The sequence below is a fragment of the Aptenodytes forsteri genome, unplaced genomic scaffold (assembly GCF_000699145.1).
Source record: "Aptenodytes forsteri isolate BGI_AS27 unplaced genomic scaffold, ASM69914v1 Scaffold146, whole genome shotgun sequence".
Classification (NCBI taxonomy): domain Eukaryota; kingdom Metazoa; phylum Chordata; class Aves; order Sphenisciformes; family Spheniscidae; genus Aptenodytes; species Aptenodytes forsteri.
In genome coordinates this window covers 7,052,824-7,080,395 of record NW_008795128.1, presented here as the reverse complement: position 1 = coordinate 7,080,395, position 27,572 = coordinate 7,052,824, and the positions used below count along the sequence as shown (strand labels likewise).

Genomic DNA, 27,572 nt, shown 5'->3' with positions numbered 1-27,572 from the left:
TTATTCATACAACATGGCTAAGATTGGAGAAAAACCACTCCACATTAAAAACTAATCTTTGATCAATTTGCCACCTTGGAAGGACCATGAATATGACCTTCCATTCTCTGTCCAGCTATGCTGTGGAAATACTTGCAGATGAGTAAGGGAACCTGTTTACAAAGCAGAAAGAGTAGGGAATGGTCCTCATTTTACATTAAAAGAAGAAAAAAATGTCACTACTTCACAAGCATGGAGGAAAGACTGCAGTGTGATTACACAGAGCAATTTAAACTGTGAATGTTCATTTGCAAGTAAGAAAGAACAATCAACATCTGCATACAGCTTATGTATATAACAGATTTTTTTTAAATACATCTCCATCACTAGAAGTTAATTTAAAAAAAAAATCATCCTTCCAAATAATCATATGCTGTCAAGTTACTTCAGAAAGTTTGCAGGTCACGAGTACCAAGTTTTTGTTTTTACTTGTAAGACACGCAAAAATCACAAGGTTTATAGAAGTAATGCAGATTGCAAATGTGCAGGTTCACTGCAACATGCACGACAACTGGCATCCCAAAGAACTTGTTATTCTCTTTTTCTTCTAAGTTGCTGAATGCACTTACAGATCCTCTCAATATTATTTAGCGAATTATACTGCCTGCCTATTGTAAAGAACATGCTCTGTGTATCCAGTAAGCAACAGTCAGTGCCCATCAGGGAAACAGAATGAGTGTGTATGAGCACTAGCAGATTGAACAGTTGGAAAACATTTCATTATTTGTGAAACAGTTTATTGATTTCCCTCAACTTGTTACCAATAATCAGCTTAATCCTTTCTTGTGTACTCCTGTTTAGGCTTCATATTTGAAATGTATCTGCATTAATTTATAGTTGCATATGAATGCATATGACTATATAATTATGTCTATCAATTAACTCAATGCCTCAGTTATTTAAAACTAATTTTTGTCTCCTCAAAATACAATGTTTTTAATGTTATGTATGGTAAATTGAAAATCAACTTGATTCTTTTTTGTCTTCCAATAAAGCCTGCTTTGAAGTTTGCAATTATTTACTACAATTCCCAGAGAAGTGTTCTGCAAAGAAATCTTGGTATAGCCAGAAAGAATGACCTTATTCGATCACGAACTGAACACAGTAGCTGTGTTGCTGGCAGAAGATATACAGCATGCACTCATGGTGGTTTCCCTCCCTCCATCATAATCTATTATACACTGATCCAATTATTGCACAAAAAGCCTTTTTCTTACAGCACGCTCTCCTTTTCACTTCTGTCTCACTCTGGGTTGGAGAAAAAAATGTTGTGGATGGAATGCTTACTGCTTTTCAAATATTTCATGCGAAAATGCCATTTACACCCACAGCTACCGCCTCCTTCTCTTTCTCCTTCCTTTTACATCAAGACAAGGGGAAGGAGGAGGGGAAGAGAGAAAAAGAGAACAAATTGAAGGATTTTAAGATATTTAAATTAGAGCTTTATTATATTATAATTTTTAGAATTAAGCGCATATGCCAGATAACAGATTTTGAATTTGTCTTGAGAATTCACAAGACAATTAAAAACTTGAATCTCACAGGGAATGTATGGAGGCATGGAAGCGTCACAAACTCATCTTTGAAAGGAAAGGTCTCTCAGTTAAAGTTCTTCAGAAGCGTGACTATGTTTGCATTAAAAAAAAAAAAGGGAGAAAGTACAGTGACTTAGTCTAATGAAGGGTTGAAAAGTATGTTGCAATGTTTTGCTTCCAAACAATACTGTTGTGTAACTTTTTGAAACTTTTTCAATTAACATGTAAAACAAACAAACAAACAAGACCCTCCAAAAACAAAACAAAAACCCTAGTGCCATAATGAAGATCTTGCATATTAAAACAAACATATCTGCTGCTTCTTCTATTTGCCTTTCAGTTACACTCTGACAGGGAGGTAAGAAAATCATCTGCCTGCCCACCCTTTTCCCCAACTACTTTTAGCCGGAAGTAGTAGAAGACCCAGCTATGCTGGGAAGTCAAATGTGATGAAAAGCAATTATGCTACTTTTAAAACAAATAAGAAATAGAAAAGTCTGTTTACAGGGGTCATGTGTGTTCACTCACATGAGCCATCAGTAACCCCCATTTCTGCCTTCAGAGCACAGAATAAAACCCAGTCTTCACAATTACTATATTTATAAACAAAGGTAGAAATAATTAGATAGGTGTTTGAATGGAAAGGAGTTCTTCCTAGCACACATTTGCAGTGGACAGACAGGCAAAGAGAGCCTGTGTCACTTGTTGTATAAAGTTTAGAAATAAACAACCTTTAATTTAATGCACTGTCTTGCTTTTGAACAGTTTTGTAAACCCCTCAATGGTTCAAATGCACAGTGGAAGTGCACCAAAAAAAGAATCACAGTTATTCTTTCACTTATATTAGTAAGCCAGCGCTAAAGAATGGGGGGTGGGGGTGAGGCGGCCAAGAAATTAGGAGCAGTTACTGACATTTGCAATAAGACGTGTTTTCATACCCTTACTGCTTTCTCACTGTAAAACCATCCTGATTCGTTAAGATAATACTTTTCACATGTGACACATCACAGTGCAACCTCCACATACAGGGAAATCCATACGAAATCTTGAACCTCTGTGCACTCTCATATTTCCTAGATTTACCTCCTAGACAGCCATCTTTTTGTTTGGTCGAGTGCTTTTATGATTGCATCTTAGAAGGTCCAATGAGGGTCACAGCATTACTGAAAATGATGATATTCAGAAAGACACTGAAGGAATATTCATACCTGCATAAACCTAATACACTATGCCAAACCAAAATAAAATCCTTATCAAGTCAAGCCCAGATCCTTGACTAATATGAATATAATTTATTTCATTCTTTTGAAAGCCTGAGGTAAAAATTCTAAAGTCTAAATTATGATTTCCCTTATAAGCATTATAATCTCCATTTAACTGATGCACTGAGGTACAAAAACTAAGTTTGATATCTACAAAAAGTGTTTCAAGAAAACCCAGAGATGTGGATCCCACTGAAATCAGCGCGAGTTGGGCACTTAAGCACTTTTCTGGATTTCACTCTCTCTACCATTCAAAGCCTATTAGTCATGGGATGTATTCCTCTTATCAAAAGGAACAGATTGCTACACCTCAGCTATCTATGGCAACCGCTGTGTGTAAATACCTGCTTATACATCCTGTGGGTCAGTCTGCCCACCGTGGTTACTGTGCATGCACAATAACCGGATGGGTAGGATGGCTGGAGGGAAGCTGAGGACCGAAGCTGTAACAACCAGCTACAAGAATACTTAATGCTTGCATGTGTTCCTGTAGTCTTAAGAATACTCTTGTGCAGAATACTCTTAAGATTTTGTTTAACTGCGCTGGCATTAGATCAAGCTGATTTTTTTTTTTTTCAGTAGGATTTAAATGGGCATTTACTTAAGTGTTGCAACTGTTTTAAACATTTTCCTTTGCTTGGTGGAGCTAAAACAGACTTGAGGAAAGATTCATTAAGAGCTATTTTAGGTATTACAAAGGAAACTCAAAAGACTGAAACAGACTGTTCTACGCCAGACAAAAATTTAAATTTAAATAAGTTTAAATTTAGATGTTTGTTTGCGGGACAACTATAAAGGTCTCAAAGCACCTACATATTAACTATCATATTCAACCAGCAGAATGAATCAGCAAGCCTGAATCTGCCTGTAAGAATAAAAATTATAACCCTAAATATCATTACAATATCATTATTACACATTTCTACTGCAAAAAGGATATATGCCATGAATCTCTATTGAAGGATAATCCTATAGTTACACAATGGCCAAAAAGTGATGGATTTCCAACATTGTCTTTGGAAAACAATCCTGAACTACACACAGCTTCCTGAAGACATCTGTGACGGAAAGGGGCGAGGGGAGAAGGAAGCAATAGTCACTTTTACACAAAATGTCCCCCTTTACTAAAGGAGGTTTGGTATAGTACCAAGCTCACCTCCCAAAAAAACCTTAATACAAGAATGCAGGGAGACATGGTGAAACGAATTCATTGTATGCAAGCAGTAAAGCCCAGGTGCAGACATTCAGCATTCTCCCTCTGCGAGACTAAACTAATTCTGCAGCAACACAGCGCACAGAAGAATGAACAGTGTCTCAAAAATGGCAGGAAAAGGAATATCACCAGAAGTATTACAGTTTCTTGTGGGGTTTTATTTTCGGTTGTTTTTTGGTTGCTTTTGGTTTTCTCTTTTGGTTTTTTATTTATTTATTTAAGCGCATAACTATATCTTGACAGTGATGGTTTGGAAAACCATTCCCTCATTTATAACCATGCAAAATACATGTAACAAATTGCAGAGTTAAGATCAGAAAAACCATGCGTGACCTTTTTCTCGTAAATGCCTATAATCTTTTAGAATTTTCTTTTGTTTCTCATTTCATATTTTGCCCATCAAATGTTCTGTTCCTGTCCTGAATTAATAGTTACTTGCTACCTGTTCCTTCTCTGGTCCCACACAATTTTTTCATAATGAGTTCTTTTCTCTCTGCCACATAGCCCTAGTGCCTGGTTCATCTCTCCATACTTAGAAGGATTTAGCACATCTGTTTCCTTTCCTTCTTCCTTTAGTGGCTGGTAGCTCTGGCTGATTTAGCCAGCGACTCTTCTCTTAGGGTATTTCTTTATTCCTCTATTCGGTTTATGCACCAACAAATCCACTTAGGAAAAAAAAACCCTGTCTTTAAAAAGAGAAGGTAGACTCCCTTTTGGAAAGAACTGCACATCTGTGAAAGCAGATTAAAACCTCAGCTTAATATCAATGTAAAGTATTCAACTGCCCAGTGAGGGGAAAAAAAAAAAAAAAGCAACAGGCCCAAGGATCTCAAACTGGCCACCTAAAAAACAGAGATCACATTGTGAAATGTGGCATTCAGCTTATTTGGAAAATGAACACAATACTTGCATAGCTGAACTATTTCAAAAATCTTACATTTTGTAAAGAATTTATATAACTTCTAAAGGAAGACTAAGGATTCAGACCACTACTACTAAACTTCTAAATTAAGCCTATAAATTACTGGATCATCATTAGAAACACTGTATAGCTTCATATTTCACCACGATTAGGAGAAAAATAAAGAAAACAGAACTCTAGCTCATATCTAGTTCTTCAGATGCTCTAAGTGAGAGAATAATCTTGAATAACAGCCAAAGACTACCCACTTGTACCCGAAACCATCTTCTAAAACCAACCACTATCCAACAAGTTATCTCTGCTAAGAAGCCTATTTCCCAGATATCAACAGTGATAGGTTCTTCCTTCAGTAGTCAAAAACCAGTTTTCTTTTTAATTTTGCAAACTTTCCTCTTTTTAGAGATATGAGGAGGCTTACGTTATTTATGTAATGCCAATCAAGAAAGCTTCTATATACGTTGAAGAGAGAATTATTTTTTTAAATTCAGCCCTAAAACATATGTAGACAATAACCCTTCTTAAAAATAATTTATATTTTTTACTCTGTTTGTGCCAGCTTTTTGAAGGGAAAAGCACTTCCAGTTTTAGTGCTATTTAAAAAAAAACAAAACAAAACACACCAAAAAGAGTAAAGGCATATCATCTGTCACATGGGCATTGCAGATTTTACTAATTTGGTTCAGTTCCTCTTCAGTGTACTGTATTGCAAGGTCTGCTCTCCCCACATTAAAGTGAAAAAATACCTTCCCATCTTTTTTTTAAATTGAAAAAAGGCAATAGAAGAAATATTAACATGAATGTATGTAGGAAAAACAAACAAGGTGGGCAACATGTTCCCATTTTGGCAAATTGAAGTAGAATACAGGTGGCAGAGAAAGCACAATTTTTATGAACAGAACAATAAATCTGAACTTTTCATCCAAACATTTGAAAGTACTGACACGTGTGACTTAAGCCTGTCACAAGTACCTGTGAAGTGTATGATCAAAATATATAGAGAATAAAATGTATTGTGTGTAGTCATCTCTGGAATGCAAGGGACCAGAACCTGAAGTGAGCAATGTTAACATCTGGAAGAAACTGTAAGAATTATTCAGAGAAGCAAATTTGTATCTTTAAAATCATTTTTACCTAAACACTACAATTTGCAGCCCTCTCACTATTGTTTTATTGTCACAGAATCCTTAACAACTGAAGAAACTGTTAGGACTTCATTTTTACATGCCCATCCAGAGGACAAAAAAAAAGGAGAGTTTACTAAAAGACAGCATTCTACAAAAATGAACCTGAAGGCAGATACTTTAATCTACTTTTCATCCTCAACCAACACACCAATCATGTATGATAACAGTTGGCAGGACATCTTCAAGGAAAAAGTAATCCAAGGTCAGCTCATGAAAGAAAGCTTTTACTGGATGACAGTGTTACCAAACCTCCTTTGGCTGCCGATAGCATCGCTGCTGTAAGGAAGCTTAGAAACTTCAAGCTCAGCACTGAAGTAATGATTCAAAACATGGAATTAGTACAATAAACTTCATTCATACAGTGTAAGGAGGCAGACAAATGCACAAAAGCATGGTAAGACTGCAGTATTCCAGCAGCCCTCTTCTCAAGGACGTTTAAAGTATGCTTTCCTGATTCTACAACCACCAAGGCAGGTAAAAAGCTCAAGAAATTCACTCATGACTCCAGGCCTTTCAAAGCACCAGTCCATCTTTAAACTTTTCTTAACTCACTAAAGAGGTCTGTCAGAGGCTCAAGAACCCAATAGTTACATGAAGCAGCACTGGACATCCTTTCAGCCAGCATCAAGTAAGGAAACTATGGCCCGTTACTTAATTTTCCACGGCCAGTGAGTTTGTATTTCCCCTTCAGTGTTCTTATTGGATAAAACTGTATTGTATGATAACACAAGACTCGCCACAGTGTCCGAAATACCTACTCAGCCCCAGCAAGGAAGCTGCACCGTTTATATTGCATTTTACATTCTTTTTCAATTGCACTTGTATTTAATAACAACAAGAACAAAAAATTACACTTTGTAGCCAATATTTATATTTTCCATTTGGCAGTTCTGATAATTTTTCATACTGAGTAGAGATAAAGCTGACTTGGCAGACTGTATTTATCAACATTTCATCTGCTAAACCATTTCGGCTAGAAAGCCAACCATATTGTCAACAGTTCCAAGAAGTACACTTCTAAGTGTATTATGAGAAAAACTCATGAAGAACATAAAATCCAAATAAGCAAGTAAGATAATATAAAGAGGGGGAAAAAAAACCCAAACCCAACAGTTCAACATTTAAAGATTTGTTATTTGTAATCCCTAAAATGGAAGTTTATCTAGTGCCGAGTACTTTAGAAAGACAACTTTCTTTTTTAAACACTAAATACACACTTCCCAAGTTCCCAAAATTTCTTCCACACTACTGCACCAAGCAGGAAACATAGCACAGTCAAAAATTTGATCTATTTTTCTGGTAATTGCCAAATTTGATAGTTTTTCAAATATTGACTCCCAAAAGTAAAACGATCCTGTGCTCATCGCCACCAGAAATACGTATTTCACAAAACTATCTCAGTCTTAAGTGATACTTTCTGTGAAAAACACCACAATTATACAGGTTGGGATTTCAGGAACAATTCTACTGACAACAGAGGAAAATGAAATGACACAATTCTGAAGACCAGAGAGCAGTAAAAAACTTATTTTAATGCCAACATATGTGATTGTATACATGCATAGAGAAATCTTTGGGTAGCTTTGCCACGCATGATATTTATTTATTTGTAGTAGATTTAATAACTCCTTCTTTATTAACAAAAATTTGCGGTTGTATCCTATTTTAATAGTGAATCCTTCAACTTTCTTAATCAATCAAACCTTGGATCTTCAAACTAGGAGGAGTCTCCATTAGTTATAAGAGATTTCTGATGCTTTAGCAAGAAAAAGTGCTCAGAACAATACACTATAAGTAAAATTTACTACTGTTAAAGACGTGATTACTTCACTGTTAATCCTTTCAGCAGCATCACCTCGACACTTTTCCTTTCACCTCAGAGCTTTCTCCCTCTAGAACCTGATTCCCCTCCCTCCCTCCAAAATTCTCATTGCTAAGCTAAAGTCCTCAGATCATCACAATTAACGATCACTACCAAAGCTGACTAATGAAAGTGTGCATCAGTTGACAAACAAGGGTATTACAGTCCTACTTAAGACAAAAGGACTGAGTACTGTGGTATTACAAACAAATAAGAAAAAGATGGGGGCAGAAAAGATAATGAAATTTCATCTATCCTACGTCTCAATCTCTTCCTGTAGATGTGAATATAAAGGACAAAACAGGATGGGAACACAGACACGAAGACCAGCATCACTTACCATTTCCTGAGATGCATACTTTGGATCTTCAGGATCAACTGACCAGTAGCAGTAATCAAAGCTGAAGGCCACAGTCTTTTCTCTCGAGTCCCAAGTGCCATCAAGCCTACTGTCAACCTGACAACAGAAAGAAAAAAGACAGAAAGACCAATTTACTTTGAAGCTGACCAAAAAGTAAGTATTTTAAAACTATCTAGGATCTGTATTGTGGAAAAGGAATGGCAAATAGTTTATCCTCTTTATTCAATTTTCTTTGATGCTCAGAGTGAGGTGGAGACGTCCATGAGAGACCTGCTGAAGGGTTCATTTACTACAGCTAAAGTCCTCCAGGCTATATACAACAAACATGTTAGTGAACCTTCACAACATCTATATTAGCAGGAAAGCTCTATAGCCCTTTCTGTATTTTTCTGTCATTTTTTGGTTTCACCGAGAACTGCATCACAGAAATGATGCCCAAAGTGAGAAAACAAAACCAATTTTCTCACTGCATTGTTGAAAATGCAGGTCTCTTTCTCTGTTTCCCCTTTGCTTTGTCATGGTTGCAAGCTAATGCTTCAGTCACTGGGACTGCACACTGCAAACCTAACCTTTACGGGTTAGTAATAATGACAGTGAAGCCTTTCCAGCATAATAGAAATGGTGACTGAAATATTAAAGGAATCATATAAGTCTTTCTGTATAACCTTGCCCAAGTGATTTGTAATAGAACAGATAAGCTTATGAACAAGGAACTACACATTGTTGTTCTACTCAAAGGAGAGTAATGAGTCAAAACATTACACAAAATTAACACCATCCACAGGTAATTTTGACCTAATCGGTAACTTTATTGTAACCTTGACGTTTGCAATAACATAAGCAGAAAAAAAGGTTCGTTATAAATTGGTACCTAAACAAACCGCTTCGCTAATGGCCCCAAAAACTAGGAGTGACAGTTCTGTCTGCCAGATTACCGGATAAAGGGCGCTGTAAGCACTGAACTCTGTCACTAGCTGTGAGGTTTACAGGGAAAATTAATTTACAGGCCCATCTGACAGGTTTGTGGTTTGGGTTTTTTTTTAATCCAAGAAAGAACAAAGCAAAAGAGGACAGAAATACTTTTAAATTATCTCTAAGTAAAGAGGTTTCATGAATTTTAAACCCCGCATGATTCTAAAAGTTGTCACATTGAATTAAGTACAACCAAGACTTCCTTTAGGCAGAATTAACATCTTAACGAGCCTATTGATCATCTTCAATAATGACATTTTCGTCACGTTGCGATTCAGAGATTTTTATGCAATTACCTTTTAATTTCTTAGGTTTTCTGCAGCAATAGGCAGAAGATAGCCTGGAGTACTGCCTTCCTATTGTAACGTGTAAAAATAAAAAAAACCCAAACCACCACCTCAGGAAAAGCAGCCCCTGATCACAGAAGTGACTACCCTTCTGGTGAGAAGGGTTTTGTTTTGAACTACAAAGCGCACCTATCCCAGATACAACGTGAACATTAGTGTATAAATTTTAATTTATACACTAACCTGGATTCATCAAAGGCTGTCTAAATTTAGTTCACGCATAAAGCAAACTCACTCCCTTTACAAAACACCAATTACGAAACCTCAAGAGGGAAAACAGCCACAAGCCAGCCCTTGCATCTCCAAATAACCCTTCTCAGCCTGCTACGAGCAGTCCACCCCACTGCTGTGGTTTCCCCAGTATCCCAAGGCAGCCCACAGCTCCTCTTTAAACAAATAAAATACCCCCCCCCCAGGTCTAACCAGGCTCAGCTGGACACAATTAGGCAGCTCCATAACTGAGGCCTCCACCTGCCAAGGGAGGCTCCCCCAGCCTCGGAGGCCCAGATCCTCACAGCCCTGTCGCAGGGATCAAAGCCCTCCCGAGGACAACCACCGGGAACAGGCAGCGTCACACCCGGAGAATAAGCATCTCTGAGAGCTTTATCACATGTATAAGGAATTGGGGAAAACTATTTCAGAAAGTAGTGAGTCTCAGACCCTGCAAATACGGCCTTTGAAAAGGAAATACACAGAAAATAAGCTAATGTTTTACATCCATGAGACCTCTCATACCACTAGTATTTTTCCCTCTTCTTTCTTTAAAAAAAGAACACTTGTAGTCAATACAAAAGTAAGTATAATGGAAACAAGATAAGTAGTTCAAACCTTTTAATTCAATTTTTGCCACTGTTTCTCTTCAAAACCTAATAAATTCTTTCTCTTGAAACAACAATCCAGAATAACTGGGTTGCTTGCAGATATAAAGAAAAAGGAGACAAGAAATACAAAATGCATCCATCTTTTAGGATCCCCACAGTAATCGCAGTTATCCCACAGTTCATTTGTTTGCCTTTCAAGCAGAAACATGTTTGACAGCATAAAATTTGATTTGCTCCCAATTTAGTGAAGGACTGTGACAGCTTTAAGTAGTTCAAGAGTCTAAACCAGAGGGTTGATTCCCAGGCACGCCAGCTCCAGAGCTCTGACAGAGGACGACAGCTACATTCAGTTTATTCTTATAGCTTGATCTTTTACCAAGGCCTGAAGTGCAGCCGAACACATTTTGCTCCATTTCATGCAAGTCAGTTGCACTCTGAGTGCAAATATGAGAGGAGCAGAGACATCAGGAAAGAAGTTATCCAGATGTTAGTAACAGTAAGATAAGCACAAAATCCTAAACAATTTACTAACAGCTTTGAATGATGGTGCGCAGCCAGATTGCAGCAGCTTTGACAAATACAAAATACAGAAAATGCAGCTACATGTTATATCCCCTGTCTAAAAAAAAACCCAAAAAAACAAAAACCAAAACCCCACAACCCCAAACCAAAACAACCCCTGGCACACACACTTTTGCTGCAATTATTCTAGCTGTGCCAGTTTAAACTTATCCCTTAATATTTCTATTAGAATGATACAATAGCCAAGCAAACATAGAAAAGCATCAGGATATCAGGATCCTTATATGAGAAAGACAAGATAACAGAAAGCATACCTTTATATTTCTGACTTTTGCCACTTTGTCATCAACTTCTACAATCACTCTTCGTCCTTCTGCATTCTCTCTGGAAATAGAACACATTCAAAAATCCATTTAAAATATGAAGACACAGAAAGATGCATGCCAAATTCGTAAACCCCAGAAATTTGTGTTTACTTTAATAAATTGCAAATCAGAAAGAGCTATAAAACAGATACTCATAAGACACTCTGTGACAGGAAGTAGCATTTGCAGATTTGCAGCCAGATATATCAATAGTAAAAGAACAAAACAGGACTGCGATCATTAAACAGTTTCAAAGTGCTTGTCCTAAATAATTTGAAATAAAATCCTTACAAAGTAAGAGTTGTTGTTTTAAATTATGATTACAAGGAAGTAGAGTGGAACATGGGTAGACTGGCTGTGCTTTGTGGAGTACGGATCCATGTCACAGACCTGTGAGCCAGAAGTGTTGTCAAGTTGTACTGTCTGATTTTTACCACATAATCCAAAGTGTTTGTTGTAGTCCTCAAAAAAGTAGTCTTTAGCAAAACAAAACTGTCCTGAAATGTAAATGGACAGGATTGTTCCACAAGTGCAAAGAACCACACGCTCATATATACTGTGTAAAACTCCCATTGAACACAGCTATGACTGGCTACTACAGCCAACTTCCACTTCCAAAGATGAGTCATATTAGAAAAGAATGAAAAAGCATGTGGCCAAAGCAAAAAAAACCCAAAAAACCCAACACACACCTTATTTCTGGGCTGACAGCATGATAGCTACTTGAAGTTAAGGATGCTCTTATTTATGGGTGTGTTGACTCACATCCCTCTCAATAAATATCATGGATTTTTTTTATACATAGCAAGATAAAAATGAGGAAGATGAAGTCAGTGGCCTACTTATCTGACAGCAGAAAATAACCGAATACTTTGGTACTGAGAGGCTAAGAACAGGAGAAAGATGTTTTATCCTTTATATTTATTCTATATTTTGCTTTGCACTCTGATACTGACAAATCTTGTAAGCTGCAACTTTACCAGAAAGTTTTATTTTGATGAAGCCTAATGCCTTTGTAAAGCTGGAAGAAATTGGTTTAGAAGTAAAATCAATTCTGTCTTTAGTGCAGTTTTGTCATACTTTGTTTAAAATAAAGCTGAAGGCACAGACATTGTCATTTGAGATTAGCTGTGTGTATATATCCCCTGATAATCAGCTGGATCGGTATCATCAGATCAGTTAAAAACTAGATAAGATAAAACAAGAATTAGAAAATTCAAACCCAGTTGACCACTGTTCATTCATGGACCCAGATCTTTCTTTTACCAGATTTCCTTACATGTGTACGGAAGTATTTACCCCCCACCGATTACAATCTCCTTTCACTGACAACTCTTAACTTCCAGGCAGCACGTAGCACAACATGGCCTGCCTCTGGGATCTCTCCTCTCTGGTTCTCAGTTTTTACCCCACATTTTCTGTACCAAAACAACATTCAAAACAATGCCTTAGGATACTTAAGACTTCCACAGAGACAATCACTGCAGCATTTGAGCTTTACAAGCATAAAGAAGTTTTAAACACATTTCTGAGCGTAGGCAGCTGTCCCTATTTTGCAGGGATATGCAAATGCTTTACCTTAAAGTCTCTGTGCTTCACTTTACTCATTTTGAGCACCTGCCTTGAGACAGACTGAACTTAGTACTTTCTGTAATACATACTTACACGTGGCACTTCCTATAGAAAATACAAGCACAGGTCCCAGAGGTTTTAGTTAAACTGTGAGTGTTCAGCAGTTCAACACATCAGCCACCAGAGCCCTGAGTTAGAGCCCAGGAGAAAGAAGAACGCTCACAGGAGAGAGAATTTGCGTTATGTACAGCTGGGTACCAAATGTTGCATTATGCACAGCTGAGTACTGAACAGAGGCCCCATAAGGCTCCCTAAAGAGCAAATAAAGAGGGACAAGTGCCTAAGGATAGAGGCTGTGAGTATCTAAGGTAGAAGTTTGCAACTCATGCATTTAATCTGTACGTGTGCAATTTCTTAGATGTTTTGAAAAGCAAGTGTTTTCCAACACAAGTAAGTGTGGGGACTTGCATATCCACATACAAACCTCTGCCAGGTGAGCTAATGGACAAAGTTGACAGTTACCCTCTACAGCAGACCAGATCTAAGAGGAAATGGGACATTTTGACAGAGAATTTCACAAGAATTTAAGAACAGCAGAAGACAGACAAAATTGGAGGGATCCTTTAGGAGGGAGCTTGCTTCAGTTACACATATTCTTTTCTCCATTGCCCCAGTATAATCTTGGCCCTATCCTGCTTCCTAATCCCATGAGCATTCTCTATTTTTCCATCCTACTGTTAACCCTCCAGTCTTATCACCCCAGTTACAGTTCACTGAGTTCCTATCCTCCTCCCCATATGCACACACATCATCCATTACAGGTACCTGCTATCTGTTCTCTCTGGCATCTTGTCCACGGGCCCACATTCAATTTTAGTGTCTTCAAATGCTCTGCAGTTCTTGTCTCCCTTCTACTGTACTGTAGCTGTTTTAGGCTGATCTCTCTGCTCCAGAGGTACGTGATCCTACTCCCCTTGTCAGCTCTTCCAGCCTCTATCACAAGTTTACTTGTATACTCCACAACTGAATCAGAGTTTCTTCCTGGACACCAGCTGGGGTCAGCAAACAGATTATTGCAATTAAATGGGACAGAAGACCTTGCTCTCAGTTCCTATGCCTGGGCTTCAACTGGGACTTGGACAACACTGAGATCAATTTATCAAGGCAGTGCTCAGCTGATGAGTTTTTTGACTTGTGGGGATGGTGCAAGCACAATTTGGTCAACACTAGAGAATACAAACTCAGATGCACTAAGAGGAAGCAGATCCCTCAAAACTTTTACCTACTCTGTTCTTGCAAGTCTTCACTGAGCATGTTAAAAGGTTTTAGTTGTTTAGAACTTGGGCAGAAATGGGTTGATTCAGATGGGGAATTAAAAAAAACGCACACCAGATTTCCAATTTTAAATCAATTGGAAATTCAAATAAAAGGTCACCCTAAGCTACTTTTAAATATTTTAAAACCTAATTTTCCCTTAACCTCATCTTCTATAGCAGCTGAACTGTTCTGGACGAAGCTTAAAAATACTTAAAAATATTTAGCCTGAGGCGGGCATTCACGCATGGAAGGTTTCTACACAAATGGTTGAAATCTGGCAAAGCTTTTAATAGTTTTAAATGCTAGGGTAATCTAATTGCAGATGTAAGGCAACCTCAACAACAAGCAGTGCTCCCAACCCCACCTATAATAATTACATGAAACTCACTGCCTTCAGGCCACATGCACTATACACAACCCTACGAATGAATGACTTTATGCTGCGGGTTCTCATCACCTGATGTTCTCCCAGGCCACAGTCATTACTGAAGATTCAAGATAAAGAAGAAATTCCAAACATAAAACTTTTGAAGTATGAAAATTTTTCATATATATATAGATTTATGTACTCATATTTATATACTTATATTAAAATAAATATAAAACCAGTAAAATACAAACAACACAAAACAAAATTAGCGCACCACCTTTCACCACGGGGTAACATGATTCCTCACTATGCAGACAAAAAGCTCTATACAGCAGTCAAGTAGCTTTGTTCAAATCTCACACAACAAGAAAGCCACCAGCAAACAGGGATAGAACTAAAGTCTTCTCTTGCTCTGGGTGCAGATTCACAGCATACTTTATTTATCTTAACTGCAGGCTGCTGCTACAAGGGGCAATTTCTCTTCTCTGCTCCAACATCCCACATATGTTCCCACTTCTTTTCTTGCATCTGATCTAACAATAACACACCCATGCAATGACTCAGATCAGCTGTGATTGGAAAACAAACACACCAAAATAAATAATCAAGGTGCCACGGGGCCAGCGAGCCCTTCCAGAGCACTAAGCACAGTGGTTGCACAGTTGCTAAGCCAAAGCAAGAGAAAGGGCAGGAACATGCAATGGTGGGAATGGAGACCCTTCCCTTCTGCAGCAGCTTACAGCCAGAGAGCATTGAGCATAAACAAAACAAAACTGATCTGCAGCCATTCCCAGCTCTACAAACTGTACGTTCAGCCTCCCTGTAAACATGTGTTTATTTCATCCCTCTTTTAGGTACAAACCAGAGAATTTTGGGAAAGAAAGCAACAGTTTAATATATAAAGCCCAGGAGGCAAAGCAGACTCACAGCTGTTCTAGACATTCTGACCTTAAGTCCAGACTGCAAACACTACAAAAGCTCTCTACTACACAGCAAAAACTGTGTTTGTCAATACAGTCTTACACACGTGCACCACAGTTTGCATTTGACTGATGAAACAATCAGTCATCCTTAGGAATGGGTGCTCTGCTCCACAGGTATGAAAGCTGTATTCCTTGTACCAATAAAATCAATTCCAAAGTACACTAAACACATTTGACTTCTGCTGCTCAGAAGTCACAGTGATCTTAACATTTCATTTCCCCATCCTCCCTTCTTCCCCACTTCTTGAAAAATTCATGCTGTGTTTGGGAAGTGCCTCTCTTCTAAATTACTTTGTACAGATAACTTGTTTTCATGCAAAGACAGAGCTGTAGAAAGACCATTTAATGGTACATGTCCCAGACCTGCATCTTCTCAGACACAGCAAGTTTTAGAGAAATGCAGACCCAGCAACAGAACAGTGACACAAGTACAGAATGCAGCGGCAGGGCCATAACAGGGAGCTACAAGAGAGACCTGACAGAAGCAAAGCTTTTGTGGCAGTCCAAAAAACAGGGGCAGTCCAAAGGGAAATCTCCTCATAATATTTGCTGTTCCTATGACAAACCATTTCTGCAGCCAACACGTAAAGCTAATGCAACCCCAGAGGGACAACAGACACTCTGCAAGACCTGGAAGAACAAGCCTGTGGGAAAGAATCACGGGAGGATCAAGACCCCCAAGAGGGACATTTCACAGCGTGCTGGACCTTGCTGAGATGAGTTCAGACACCGAGTACAGAAGTGCAAGTAGGTATACAGAACTGGAGGAAACAGTGGGTGGAAAGAAAGGTGGCAGCTGTTTATTCTAGGCTTTATAAAATTTGCCCCACTTCTCCACTCTCTCAAATAACAGTCAGGCACTTGGAAAACAAAAGAGCTGACTTTTAAAAGTCGCCTGTTTATTTTAAAAACATGCACATGCAGTAAAGCAAAAATATTGGAGTCATTAGCAGTAGTCATGTCATACAACAAAAGAGCTTCTACAAATACAGACCACCAAATGCCCACCAAAGTAATCAAACATACTAAAGCCCATATATACCACTCAAGTACATGAGAAATCTTAAATAATTTTTGAAAGAATTGAGCATGTGTCTACTCATACAAACTTTGAAAATAACCTTGCAATGTAATCGTTGCAAGTACTTATGCTTTCCTACCAATTCCCATCACCCAAGTTAACTCCAAACCCAATCTCAAGGTGTACTGAGACAGAGGACCTCAAAAGCAGTATGGCAACAGTATCAATCCCTCCCCTCTCGCAGAGATTTTTTCTGATCTGGGCAATCATGTCAGTTCTGGTTTTTTGGAACAATTCACTTTAATCTTTTTTCTAGACCTTTCTAGAAAAAAGTAGCCTTCTGTGGCCTGTGATGGACATTTTCACACTCTGCTTACAAACACAACCAAAAGCACACCTGTAGCAAGCTCGGCAGGATGCATGCCAGCAGTCACTGCTGCTGTCTCCAGGACTCTTGTCACTTCCCAGGATGTGACCCACAGCCGTGATAGCCTATAAGTAAGGTACAACATTTACCAAACTACCTCCACTTGTACCTGGGACGCTTTGTGCAACCTAATGGCACCCCTATGCAGTCACCATGTCAGCAGCTGCAGTATAATCCTGAGGCAAATCTAACCCAAGCTTTTTCTTGCTCATAAAGTCTAAAGGTTTTATGGGGAAAAGTTCAGGGAGTATTCAGATTTATCTTTTCCTTCCCATTAACATTATATTGTAAAGTGTCTCTGCCTTCTGTTCATTGGTGGCCTTGGCAGAAGTATCTTTGAGAAGCTGCCATCTTTGCACCTCCTGAGTGACTGACCTTGGCCACAGAAACAAACAATGCAGGGTGTATTTTCTAAGTTATGCTAGTCTTCAGAGAACATTGTGCCAGACAAAATGGGTTGAGGACACATCTGTCGAGAGACCAAGGGTGCAATAAGAAGAGCACTAAGAGTCCATGCTGGTCCATCAGAAACTGTAGAGAAGAATGTCAAAGCCTTCAGCCATTAGAGCTTCTGCGCTTTACTGACAAGTTAAGGTACCTGCAACTACAACTTTCCCAAACACAGCATCCCTCTGTGACACCAGCATAATCTGTATCCTTATCCCTACTGCTGTAAGCTGTGAAAGTCAAGAGCTTTTAACAGTATGAACATCCTCACTTTGGCTAATGCAGGTTTTTTTTTTTTTAAAGTATCAATAATCAATAAATTTACCTAAAGTTTGTTTTCAATGTTTTTCATTATTTAGTACTACCCAGCACTATTTTGGATATTTCTCTTTAAGTCATAATTGTTTTACTGTGTCTTGCAAAAGAGGAGTGCACACCCAGTCAGCAATCCTCCTACCAAATTCAGAACAGATGTTTATAAATAATTTAAAAATCTATATTGAAGCCAAGTACACAGAGTTCACCAAGACAGCACGTTGCTATACTAGACATGCTGCTCAAGTTATCTTTCAAGGCTACTCCTAGCTGTATAGAGCTTTCATTGGCTCTGATAATGGCTAACACAATCTGACAGTCAAAAATCACCATTCCTAGCAATCACCATCACCCTCGTGTGGTTTCCCCCTACTCTTCTTTGCAAATATTACATAGCAACAAAAATAGGAATATTTGGTGCAGAGATGAACATGAGGCATTGTCAGTACTCTTTTCAGATACAGGCCTGCTCAAACAGTTAAAGTCTTCTTAACCTTACCAGACTTCTAATATGTATATTCATTAGCTAGGAGAGGAAGCACAGGGTGGCCTCCTCCGGTCACGGTAAGCTCTGCAATCCTGCCCATGCGAATGGCACAGTACAAGAAGAGTGCTCCTGTCTGCGCCATCTCTGAAGTCTTGTACTGCTAGAACAAGAGCGCCAGGCATCTTCCTTGAGCAATCCAAGTCAGAAATACTTCTGATGATCCATCAGTGCTTTGAACAGCTATGGAATAATGATGCTTCCTCCTTCATACAGAGGCATTGAGGGGAGGAGGGAAGAGGAGAGGAAAAAGTCTTTTCATCTGTCATACCACCAGCATTTAAGGAAGCATGAAATAAGGAGGATTTAAAACAAAGCTACAGTCCAGTCAGTCCAGTTTCATCCAGCCTTGATTTCCCAACTGTTCACTGAGTAATGAGATAGTATAATTCACAGACTCTTGCATCAAAGAAATTCTGTGCAAATGCTGTGATTTCCATGCAAACCAGAATTTGGATACAGTGGTCAGTTTTCATTCTACCAGGACAGAACTTCAATCTGTGATCATAGTTAAATAAATGACTGTGACACTGAATGCTGCTATGCACTGTCTCATCTCTCTTGCTTAGGTACCTCTTTCATTGTATCAAAAGCAGCTACTACAGTAAATCCTTAAATTCTAAAAACAGAGGTGCAAAACTCCACTCTTTTGTTTAAAATCTATGCCACAGATAGGAAGATGGCAGGAAAATTTTAGAAGTGTACAGCTTTTTAAAGTTCACATAAAGCATTGGACTAAAGAAAAGGAAACTGGGGAAATCCTACCCAAAACTTGCATAAATTGTCTGTGCACAGTGGTGGTGTCTCACCATGTACTGCACAAAGGTTCCATAAGACTAGCATCCAACCTCTGCACCATCGCCCAGGGGAGATGTGCAGTGATCTCTGTGCATGCAGTCATGTCATCTTACATTACTACAACTTCTCTCAGAGCGAGCATGTGGTCTCAGAGAACGAAACTGCCCAGCAGAGCCATAGCTTTGGCCAGGTTATTTAATGACATTGTGCCCTATTTTTCTTCGCTGCATACAAAAAATCTGATCCCTGCTCCAAAACATTCTGACATTCATAAAGTATTCTTAGGACTTGGGAGGAAAAAAGAGTTCTATGAAAATGCAAAATATTAGTTAGAAGGCTTCCAAAAGCTGGTTTTGCTGTTGTTGTTTTAGGACATTGTTGCAGCTGCTTTTGCACAGGCCACAAGGGAAGTGAAAGAAGAGGAGACAGCCTCTTATTCTGGGAAGTAAATTGCCAGTAGCTAGCGCCTTGTGCTCGTGGCTTAAATGAGTACAGGCACAGTATTGTCACATAAAATCAGCAGAAGCATCATCTTCTGTGGAATGGGCAGTGGTGGCCACTCAGGACATGCACAGTCCTGCCCTTTTAAAGAGCTAGAAAGTCTGCCCTTTACCAAAGTTATAAAACTTGCTTCAAGCAACTGCAAGAAGAATACATCTGGGAAAGGTTGCTGATGCAGTACCCTTTTAAAAACACAGATGTGACTTATGAAAACCACCTGCTAGTGCCAAGTACAGATACTAAGAGAAAAGAGCAGCCACCTCAATGATAGTTTACATGAAACTTTAAATCATAGACTAGGCAAAGCAAAATAACTAATTTGACAGAGAGAGAGAGAGAGGGAAAGATGTCGAGATAACCTTAACAGTAGGCTAGATTACAAAACAGAATACACAAATGTTAGAATATATTTGTCTGGGAGAGGGACCTCCTCTCTATAAACACAAAATTAGAATCTCAATTTTTCTTTTAAAAATCCCAGCTCTTCTGTGGGAAAAAAAGCTTGTAATCATGAGCAATGCATAACCAATGCAGTTTGTACAGATTTTCAGACAGCAACTCTTGGAGGCCTGAGACAGCTTTCCCACCATAAGGTACCAACCCCAAAACCCACGGCTTTTGGGACAGAGTTCAACTACTGCCACCTGAAGAAACGGACTGTCGTGTAACAGAGGGACACAGAGGAACAACTCTCTCAGCTATCACAGTAGATAAAAGTAGATAAAAGCCTGCCATTTGTCTAGGTGTGAGAGGACGACAGCACCAAGGTAGCAAGGAATATATATACTAAAATATACGATTGAGAAGGCTAAGGAAACAAGGTCAGGGTAGAAGAAAGACACTTCGCTATACCGTGTTCAATGGCCTGCCTTAGTCTAAACTTTGGAATAGCATGAGAAGTATCTAATAGTTCTAAGCAAGCTAAAAGGTGTTTTCTACTCTTGCCTGTTACCTGTTTTTTTTTTCCTATATTTATACCTTTTCTTTTCACAGACAGATTCTGGTCCCTTTGAAATGAAAGACAACTGTGTCTGTTTCTTCAAAGAAAGTAGTATTTTGTCTTGTATTTGAAAATTACATCCATGTGGAACATATGGTGAATATCTATAAAATAAAATTATACTACATCCATTTTCTAGAGAATTTTTGACTGCAATATATTTCTTGTGCTAATGTAAAATATATACAGATTTCTAAGGAAGTTATTTCCATTTACATCCAGTAAAGCAATTAATAGAGATTATGGCAATATTCCATTAACATAGAGCTAATTTATCCAACACACACTTGGGTCACAGAACAAAGTTTAAGTCAGCTCAAGAAAAGTACCAAAAAGAACAAAAAAATCCTCCCATCTACCTTTAGAAATATAAAACAAAACAAATGTTCTCTCCTTGCAAACACTGTTTTTTCAAGAAAGATAAGATACAAACACTTTTTAAACACTATCCAAAAAGCACAGGAAAGCTAACTTAAGCAGAAGGTGAAGTTGTAAACAAATATAAACTGTATGAATACTAATGATGCCAATATCTTGTGTCATTATACACTTGCATCAAATACATTTGAAGTAGCGTATCACAACAACAGTTTGAATAAAGCAGGGTCATGGCTTTTCTTTTTTTTTTTTTTTTAATATAATTGGAAAAGCTTTTGAAATGTTAACCTAAATGTCTATGGCTATCTTTCCTCAGAATACACTCCTCATACCACTGGCATTATGAAGTTTTAAGACAGAGATACAACAGCCTGAACAGGGTTGCTGCAAAAAGTGCTTAAAAAGGGCAGCACTGAGCAACTAGTGAAAAATAAACATTTTGAAAGGAATATGCTTGAATAAGTAAAACAATCACATTTGCTTTGGTGGGGGTGAGAGAGAGAACAACAATAACCTCCAATCTGCTGTTGCTTTAATTTTATTTTGATACAGCGTTTAACATCAGTTATGCAGAAGATTCAAGGAATGTCTTCTACAAAAGTTGCTACAAGTTACCACTTGTCAGCGGTGGGCAATATTGCTCTAAGTTCTTGTGGTTATACACAAGCATGTAAATTATTGAATAAAACAGGGGCATGGCTTTTCTTTTTTTTTTTTTTTTAATATAATTGGAAAAGCTTTTGAAATGTTAACCTAAATGTCTATGGCTATCTTTCCTCAGAATACACTCCTCATACCACTGGCATTATGAAGTTTTAAGACAGAGATACAACAGCCTGAACAGGGTTGCTGCAAAAAGTGCTTAAAAAGGGCAGCACTGAGCAACTAGTGAAAAATAAACATTTTGAAAGGAATATGCTTGAATAAGTAAAACAATCACATTTGCTTTGGTGGGGGTGAGAGAGAGAACAACAATAACCTCCAATCTGCTGTTGCTTTAATTTTATTTTGATACAGCGTTTAACATCAGTTATGCAGAAGATTCAAGGAATGTCTTCTACAAAAGTTGCTACAAGTTACCACTTGTCAGCGGTGGGCAATATTGCTCTAAGTTCTTGTGGTTATACACAAGCATGTAAATTAGCTAACAGAACAGTCTATAAAACAGCAAAAAGTCTTGCTTACATAATAATCCTTCCTTTTACTTACCACAACGTGATTAGAAAGAGCAAAGGTGGTGGACCACAGCACAGAGACTAGTTAACAAAGCTGACCCCGCAGCAGATTAATAAAGGCATACCCAGCACGAACCAACAGCAATTTACTTTGCATCATTTCCAGAATGACGTTTAAAGTAATTTTATTTTTCCATATAACTTTCCTTTTGAATAGAAATGAATTTTACATGTTTACATCATAACGCACCAATCAGCTGAGCTCCTCTCTCACCTATTCACTGCAGCTACACTCAACGCACTGCCCAGGTTAGTCTGGCACACCGAGCACGTTTCTGGAAATTGTAAGAAACTTTCCCTACTATGCGAGACAATTCCCTCCCAGCCTCGGGCTGGCTCACAGCTGTCAACTGTGTTCTTAGGAGCTCAAACTTAACTCCTCCACCCCTATCCCACCCTCAAGCCTCGTCACCTGCTGCATCCCAGGAAGGTGATTAGAGGACTATGCCATACACAGCAGCATTAACGAGGAAAACTTCTGCTGCAGCTCAGACTCTGACAGTAAACACCTGCACAGCTGGAAGTGCGGTTCAGCTTTGCCGCTTGGGACTACCCCGACATTTCTTTGATGCTCTCATTTGCCAATGTGTGGAGGACAAGCTCAGGAACTCCTGAGGGGATTGGGAAATAAACAGCCGGCCAGGAGGCTTCAAGTTACAGCTTGGAAACAATGCAAAGCAGAGAAAGGCAAAGGGCAGCTTTCAGGTTAATTAATCTGTTCAGCAACTCTTTCAGGTGACATGTCTATGAGGTTCACAGAGGATGGGAGAGCTCATTTGTGAGTTATTAAAGACACCAGGAAAGACCCTTTCAAATAAGAGCTCCTTGCCAGTCTCTCCTTTTCCAGGCCACAGAGGCAGCTGAAAAATGGAAAAGATATTTTCAACATCAGAATATGTCTTCTGTTTTGCTGGATCCTGCACAAGTAGCTCCCAAACTTCAGGGCCCAGCAAAGTACTTTAAGCTGTCAAAAAGTGTCACGGGGCAACTTGCATGCCCTAGCATCAAGTTTTTAACTTACACCGCTATAATTTTACAATTCAATTAAACAAACTTGCTGTGAATGATTTTACCCAGGACTCAATGCACAATCCGTAAAGGAATGCAATGTCTTCTAGTCACTGGTGCATGCTAAAAAGAGAATCCTATAGTAATGCATGAGGCTTTTCATTGTGGTATAGAGCACTGTCTTTTAAAACCCCTCTTTCCCATCTTTAAGACTACTTACGTAGCAGTTCTCAAACTACACTGAGACAAGGGAATACAAGCATGCACAAGTGAACTGAGACCAGCTGGATGCAGAGCAGAAGATGCAGAGGAAGTGGGTCATGAAAGGAAAGGCATGAGGCAGCTGTGCTCCATCCTGGTCCTGACTATACTGTCCCGGACACGTTGACCGCTCCCCTCCCAGATGGCCTCCCATGCTCAAACACAGGCCTCCCTTCCTCTTCTCATATAACAGGGCTGAGGTCCACCATAAGAGCAATCAGCAGCCACGACCAAGTACTGGAATTGTGATGGGATACCACAAGGACAAACACATAAAAACTAGCATTGGTTTCTGCTGGCCTACATAAATAGTCAAAGGGTATGTCTAACACTGCAGGCGTTACTGTAGCATACAAATACCCAACACAGCTTTAAGTGAGCTACCCAGGCACAAGGAGAGCCCTAGACACAGTACTGAAATACTTGAAGGGTAATGTACCCTCTTTCTCAGCCAGTCACACTATTTCCAGGTCTGGAGGGTCAGATCTGATATCACAGCACCACATCGCAAACCATGGTGTTGGCATACTCCACAGCAAAAATCAAGAAAGAAAAAGAAACAACATTCCTAGTTCACATAGTTATGTGCTAGCATTGAAAGTGTTTCCATCAACAGCTCCTGACTGGCAGCCAAAAATAACATTACACTTTCCTTACAAAAGTTTAATATCTAATAGACCAAGCATTAAGATGTCCGGAAATAAACCATAGAGAGATTTCATCAGTTCCCAGCTCCTACTTCATACCTGATTATTACCTATTGCTATAGTCAATTTATAGCACCCATTCAAGCTTCCATATTTCATTCTGAGGGGGAAATGTATTTACACAGAACGAGTATCCATGTAACCACAAAGTAACAAATCTTTTTTAGTATGTAGAATAGTAAATGTGTAATAAAGACCTTTTTAAAGCAATGTCACTCCAGGGAACAGATTTGAGGGAATTTACTCCCAGGACAACATTTTGGTGATAAAAAGAAATCATTTAGTCTGTTACAGAATGACTGATGGCATTATGAAGAACATTGGCTACAAGCTATTTAAAGTTTAGGCAAAGGAAAAACTTCTGCATTCTGTATAACTGTACTCATTTCATAACTATCAGGGATTATTTGCCCATAGGAGTTCTCTGTGAAAGAATGCATTGTGATGGGCGCCGTACAGGCACAGAACAAAAAGTCCGCTCTTTGCCTTATGCTAAATAACAAGTTGCAGATGTGATTAATAAGGTTTATAAAAAATTGAAACTTTAAACAGAAAGCAGGATTTTATGAACTCCCGTATTAACATCTTTTAACATCTGAATATTCTGTAAATTTGAAGACGCAAAACCAACATTCATCTGCCATTGTAAATTAAATGAAAAGAAGCAATGAGCAAGTAAAGTTTGTACGATAGCCTAGAAACAACCAACTAACCCTCTAGTTGTAGCCTTTGCCCGCAGCTTTTCAATTTTTGGGACTCTTAAAAAACCAAGTTTAATATTTTTAGCTGGAACTGCAATTGTACACATTACAGTACTTCAACCCAGTTGAACTGAAATTTTTATGCAGGAAGTTTTTCTTTTTAAAGCACCTAAGAGATCCTAGGAGCTCTGGCGACACGGGTACCTGTTAGAGGCAATCACGGCATGTGTGTATAGAGAGAGTGAGAGGCTTGTGCGACCACAATATGGAAGCGGTAAAAGAAGCTGGAATAGAAAGAGCAGGCCCTTATCCCCACTGAGAGCTTTAGTCCTTCCAATCTCTATTAAGGTTACTTTAAGCCTTCATATATTTGGTATTTGCCTCGAAGTCATTACATTTGGACAATTTTGGTGAAGGTTAGAAAGCAAGTTCTCATGTCAAACCCTTCACAGAGAACATCCAATCACTTCCCCTTCCCTTTTATAAAATATAAAAATCCACCTTGAAACGCTTTAGCTGACCTCAGCTGTGGCAACACAGTACAAGGAATAAATGGCCTATTGCCTTTGGGGTCAAATACCACAAGACTGGTCTCTGCCTCACCATCCCGTCAGTTACGCTGCCACAGGCTGAGTAGATGGAATTAACAGTCTCTTCTCATATTACCTCCTGGGTTTCCACTCTCACCTTCGTACAAACATTTCCCTTTCAGTGCCAGATTAGTTTCTCCCATGTGCAGGAGGCTGTCCACCTTTCTGATCCCACCCTCCACTCCAAGATACACTCCCGACCAAACAGCTGGCCCACGCTGACTGTGTTGAAGGTTTTCCTGTTTATCACACCTTATCTGGCAGAGTTATAGGCGCTGTTTAATGCTATAATGATATATGCACTGTTATGCACTGCTTAATGCTACCCATCAGGGAAGAAACATTAAGACAGACATGGTGCAAAGTTCCTCACCAAGGAGGATCTGGTGAGAGGGAAGATTACACCCCTGCTAAATCAGTCTCTGGCCTCTCTTCCCCAACTGCTAAGAAACACTCATTTTAACTTATGTCTACAGGAGACCCTACTAAGTCCACTACATAACTGCAAATACGCAGCCAAATGCTATTGTGGAAGAAACAAATACGTCATTGACTGCACAATGAAATACATCGCCCAGTCGGACTTTTAAATACTTTCAACCTCCACTAAACTCTGCAAGACCGAACCAAAAGGGTCCTATGGTCTGGGTAACTTGGTATCATTACCAAACTGTCATTTAATGTTAATGCTTAACAACTGTATACTGTTTTTTATTTCTAGAGAGCATAATGGCAATTTATTTAACCAGTAAATACTAAGAATGACTAACAATACAGACGAAAATAAAAATCAAAGGATATCTCCAACACTAAAGCAACACTATGCAATGAAAGGCTAAACTTAGCTTACTTCTGTGCTGCAACTCTTCTTACAACATGCCAGTATCTATTAAAATCTGTTCCATTCGCAGCTGTGCCATAAATCAGAACAATATTACCCAATCTTTTTTTAATGAAATTATGGACAAAATATTTTTTAAATCAGTTAGTTTTGAGTTAAAGGTAAAATATATTGAAAACCTGTAAATTACTTTCCACCTTTCCCTTTTTATATTTAAGACCAGCAGGCTTTGTTTTTCTTAATTTTATTCAACACTCTGGCACCTTGTCTTGCAAAAATCCATAGACAAATAAGAATTTAAAAGTGTAAAACATGCTACTGTATTGCCGGCTAAATGACTAGGCTAGTTTTCAGGCTGGGCAACTCTTCAGGAAACATTTTCTCTACTACGTAAAAGAGTTATTTATCACAGAAGTCAATGCAGTCAGAAGACAACATGAGGGACTCAGGCTAAAAAGAAAGGCATGATCAAGTCAAAGACTGGCCCCCAGAGCTCATACCACATTTCAAACCATTTCTGCCTGAAGTGCTATAGCATTTCTCTAACAGGAGGAGTAAATTACCAGCCACCGAAATTTTGGCTGCTTGCTTTTTCTCTTTCTTTTCCTCCCCGGATTTCCAAAGTCTGCAAGCTTTTAGTTATGCATTATATCCGAACAACACCAGAGCACTGTGCTACGGCATCTTCTTGCTCGAGGGAGACGTCTTCAAGCCGTACCATTTAGCTTTTGGGATTTCTATTGGAGCCAAGCAAGCCGGGGAGGGAGCGGAGCTGGGCGACAATGGGAATATCCGGCTCTGCCTCCCGCTGGAAAAAACAGCGACAACAAAAGGGGAAGGGAAGATTCCCTTCCACTGGATGACAACTGTCCTATTTTGGGGAGCTCAGGAAGAGGGAAGTCAGCCTAACAGCTCCCGTGGGGGCCTTTCCAAGAAGACTTTCCAAGCTATTTAGCGACCCGGAGAGAAGAGTCCTGCCACTCCTCGTACCTCACCGTCAAGCTCCCCAGCGCCTGCCGTCCCTCCCTCACTCCCAGCTAAGCCACCCCACAGCGGCGACCCCGTCCCCGGCGACAGGACCAGCGGCATCCCGTCGCCCCTCGCAGCCGCCCCGTATCTGCCCCGACGACCGGGATCTCCCCGTCCCCCCCC

At 39.2% G+C, this 27,572-nt stretch overlaps 1 protein-coding gene across 1 annotated transcript in view; it reads right to left on the bottom strand.

Moving 5' to 3' along the window:
* STARD9 (StAR related lipid transfer domain containing 9) overlaps positions 1-13,832 on the bottom strand; it is a 109,170-nt gene extending 95,338 nt beyond the window's left edge. The window contains exons 1-3 of the mRNA XM_009277570.1: positions 13,802-13,832; positions 11,354-11,423; positions 8,357-8,473 (exon numbers count right to left, since the gene is read on the bottom strand). Coding sequence (XP_009275845.1) covers positions 8,357-8,473; positions 11,354-11,423; positions 13,802-13,824 — 210 coding nt within the window. The 5' untranslated portion in view covers positions 13,825-13,832. The remainder of the gene's footprint in view (positions 1-8,356; positions 8,474-11,353; positions 11,424-13,801) is intronic.
* Between the last annotated feature and the right edge of the window lie 13,740 nt (positions 13,833-27,572).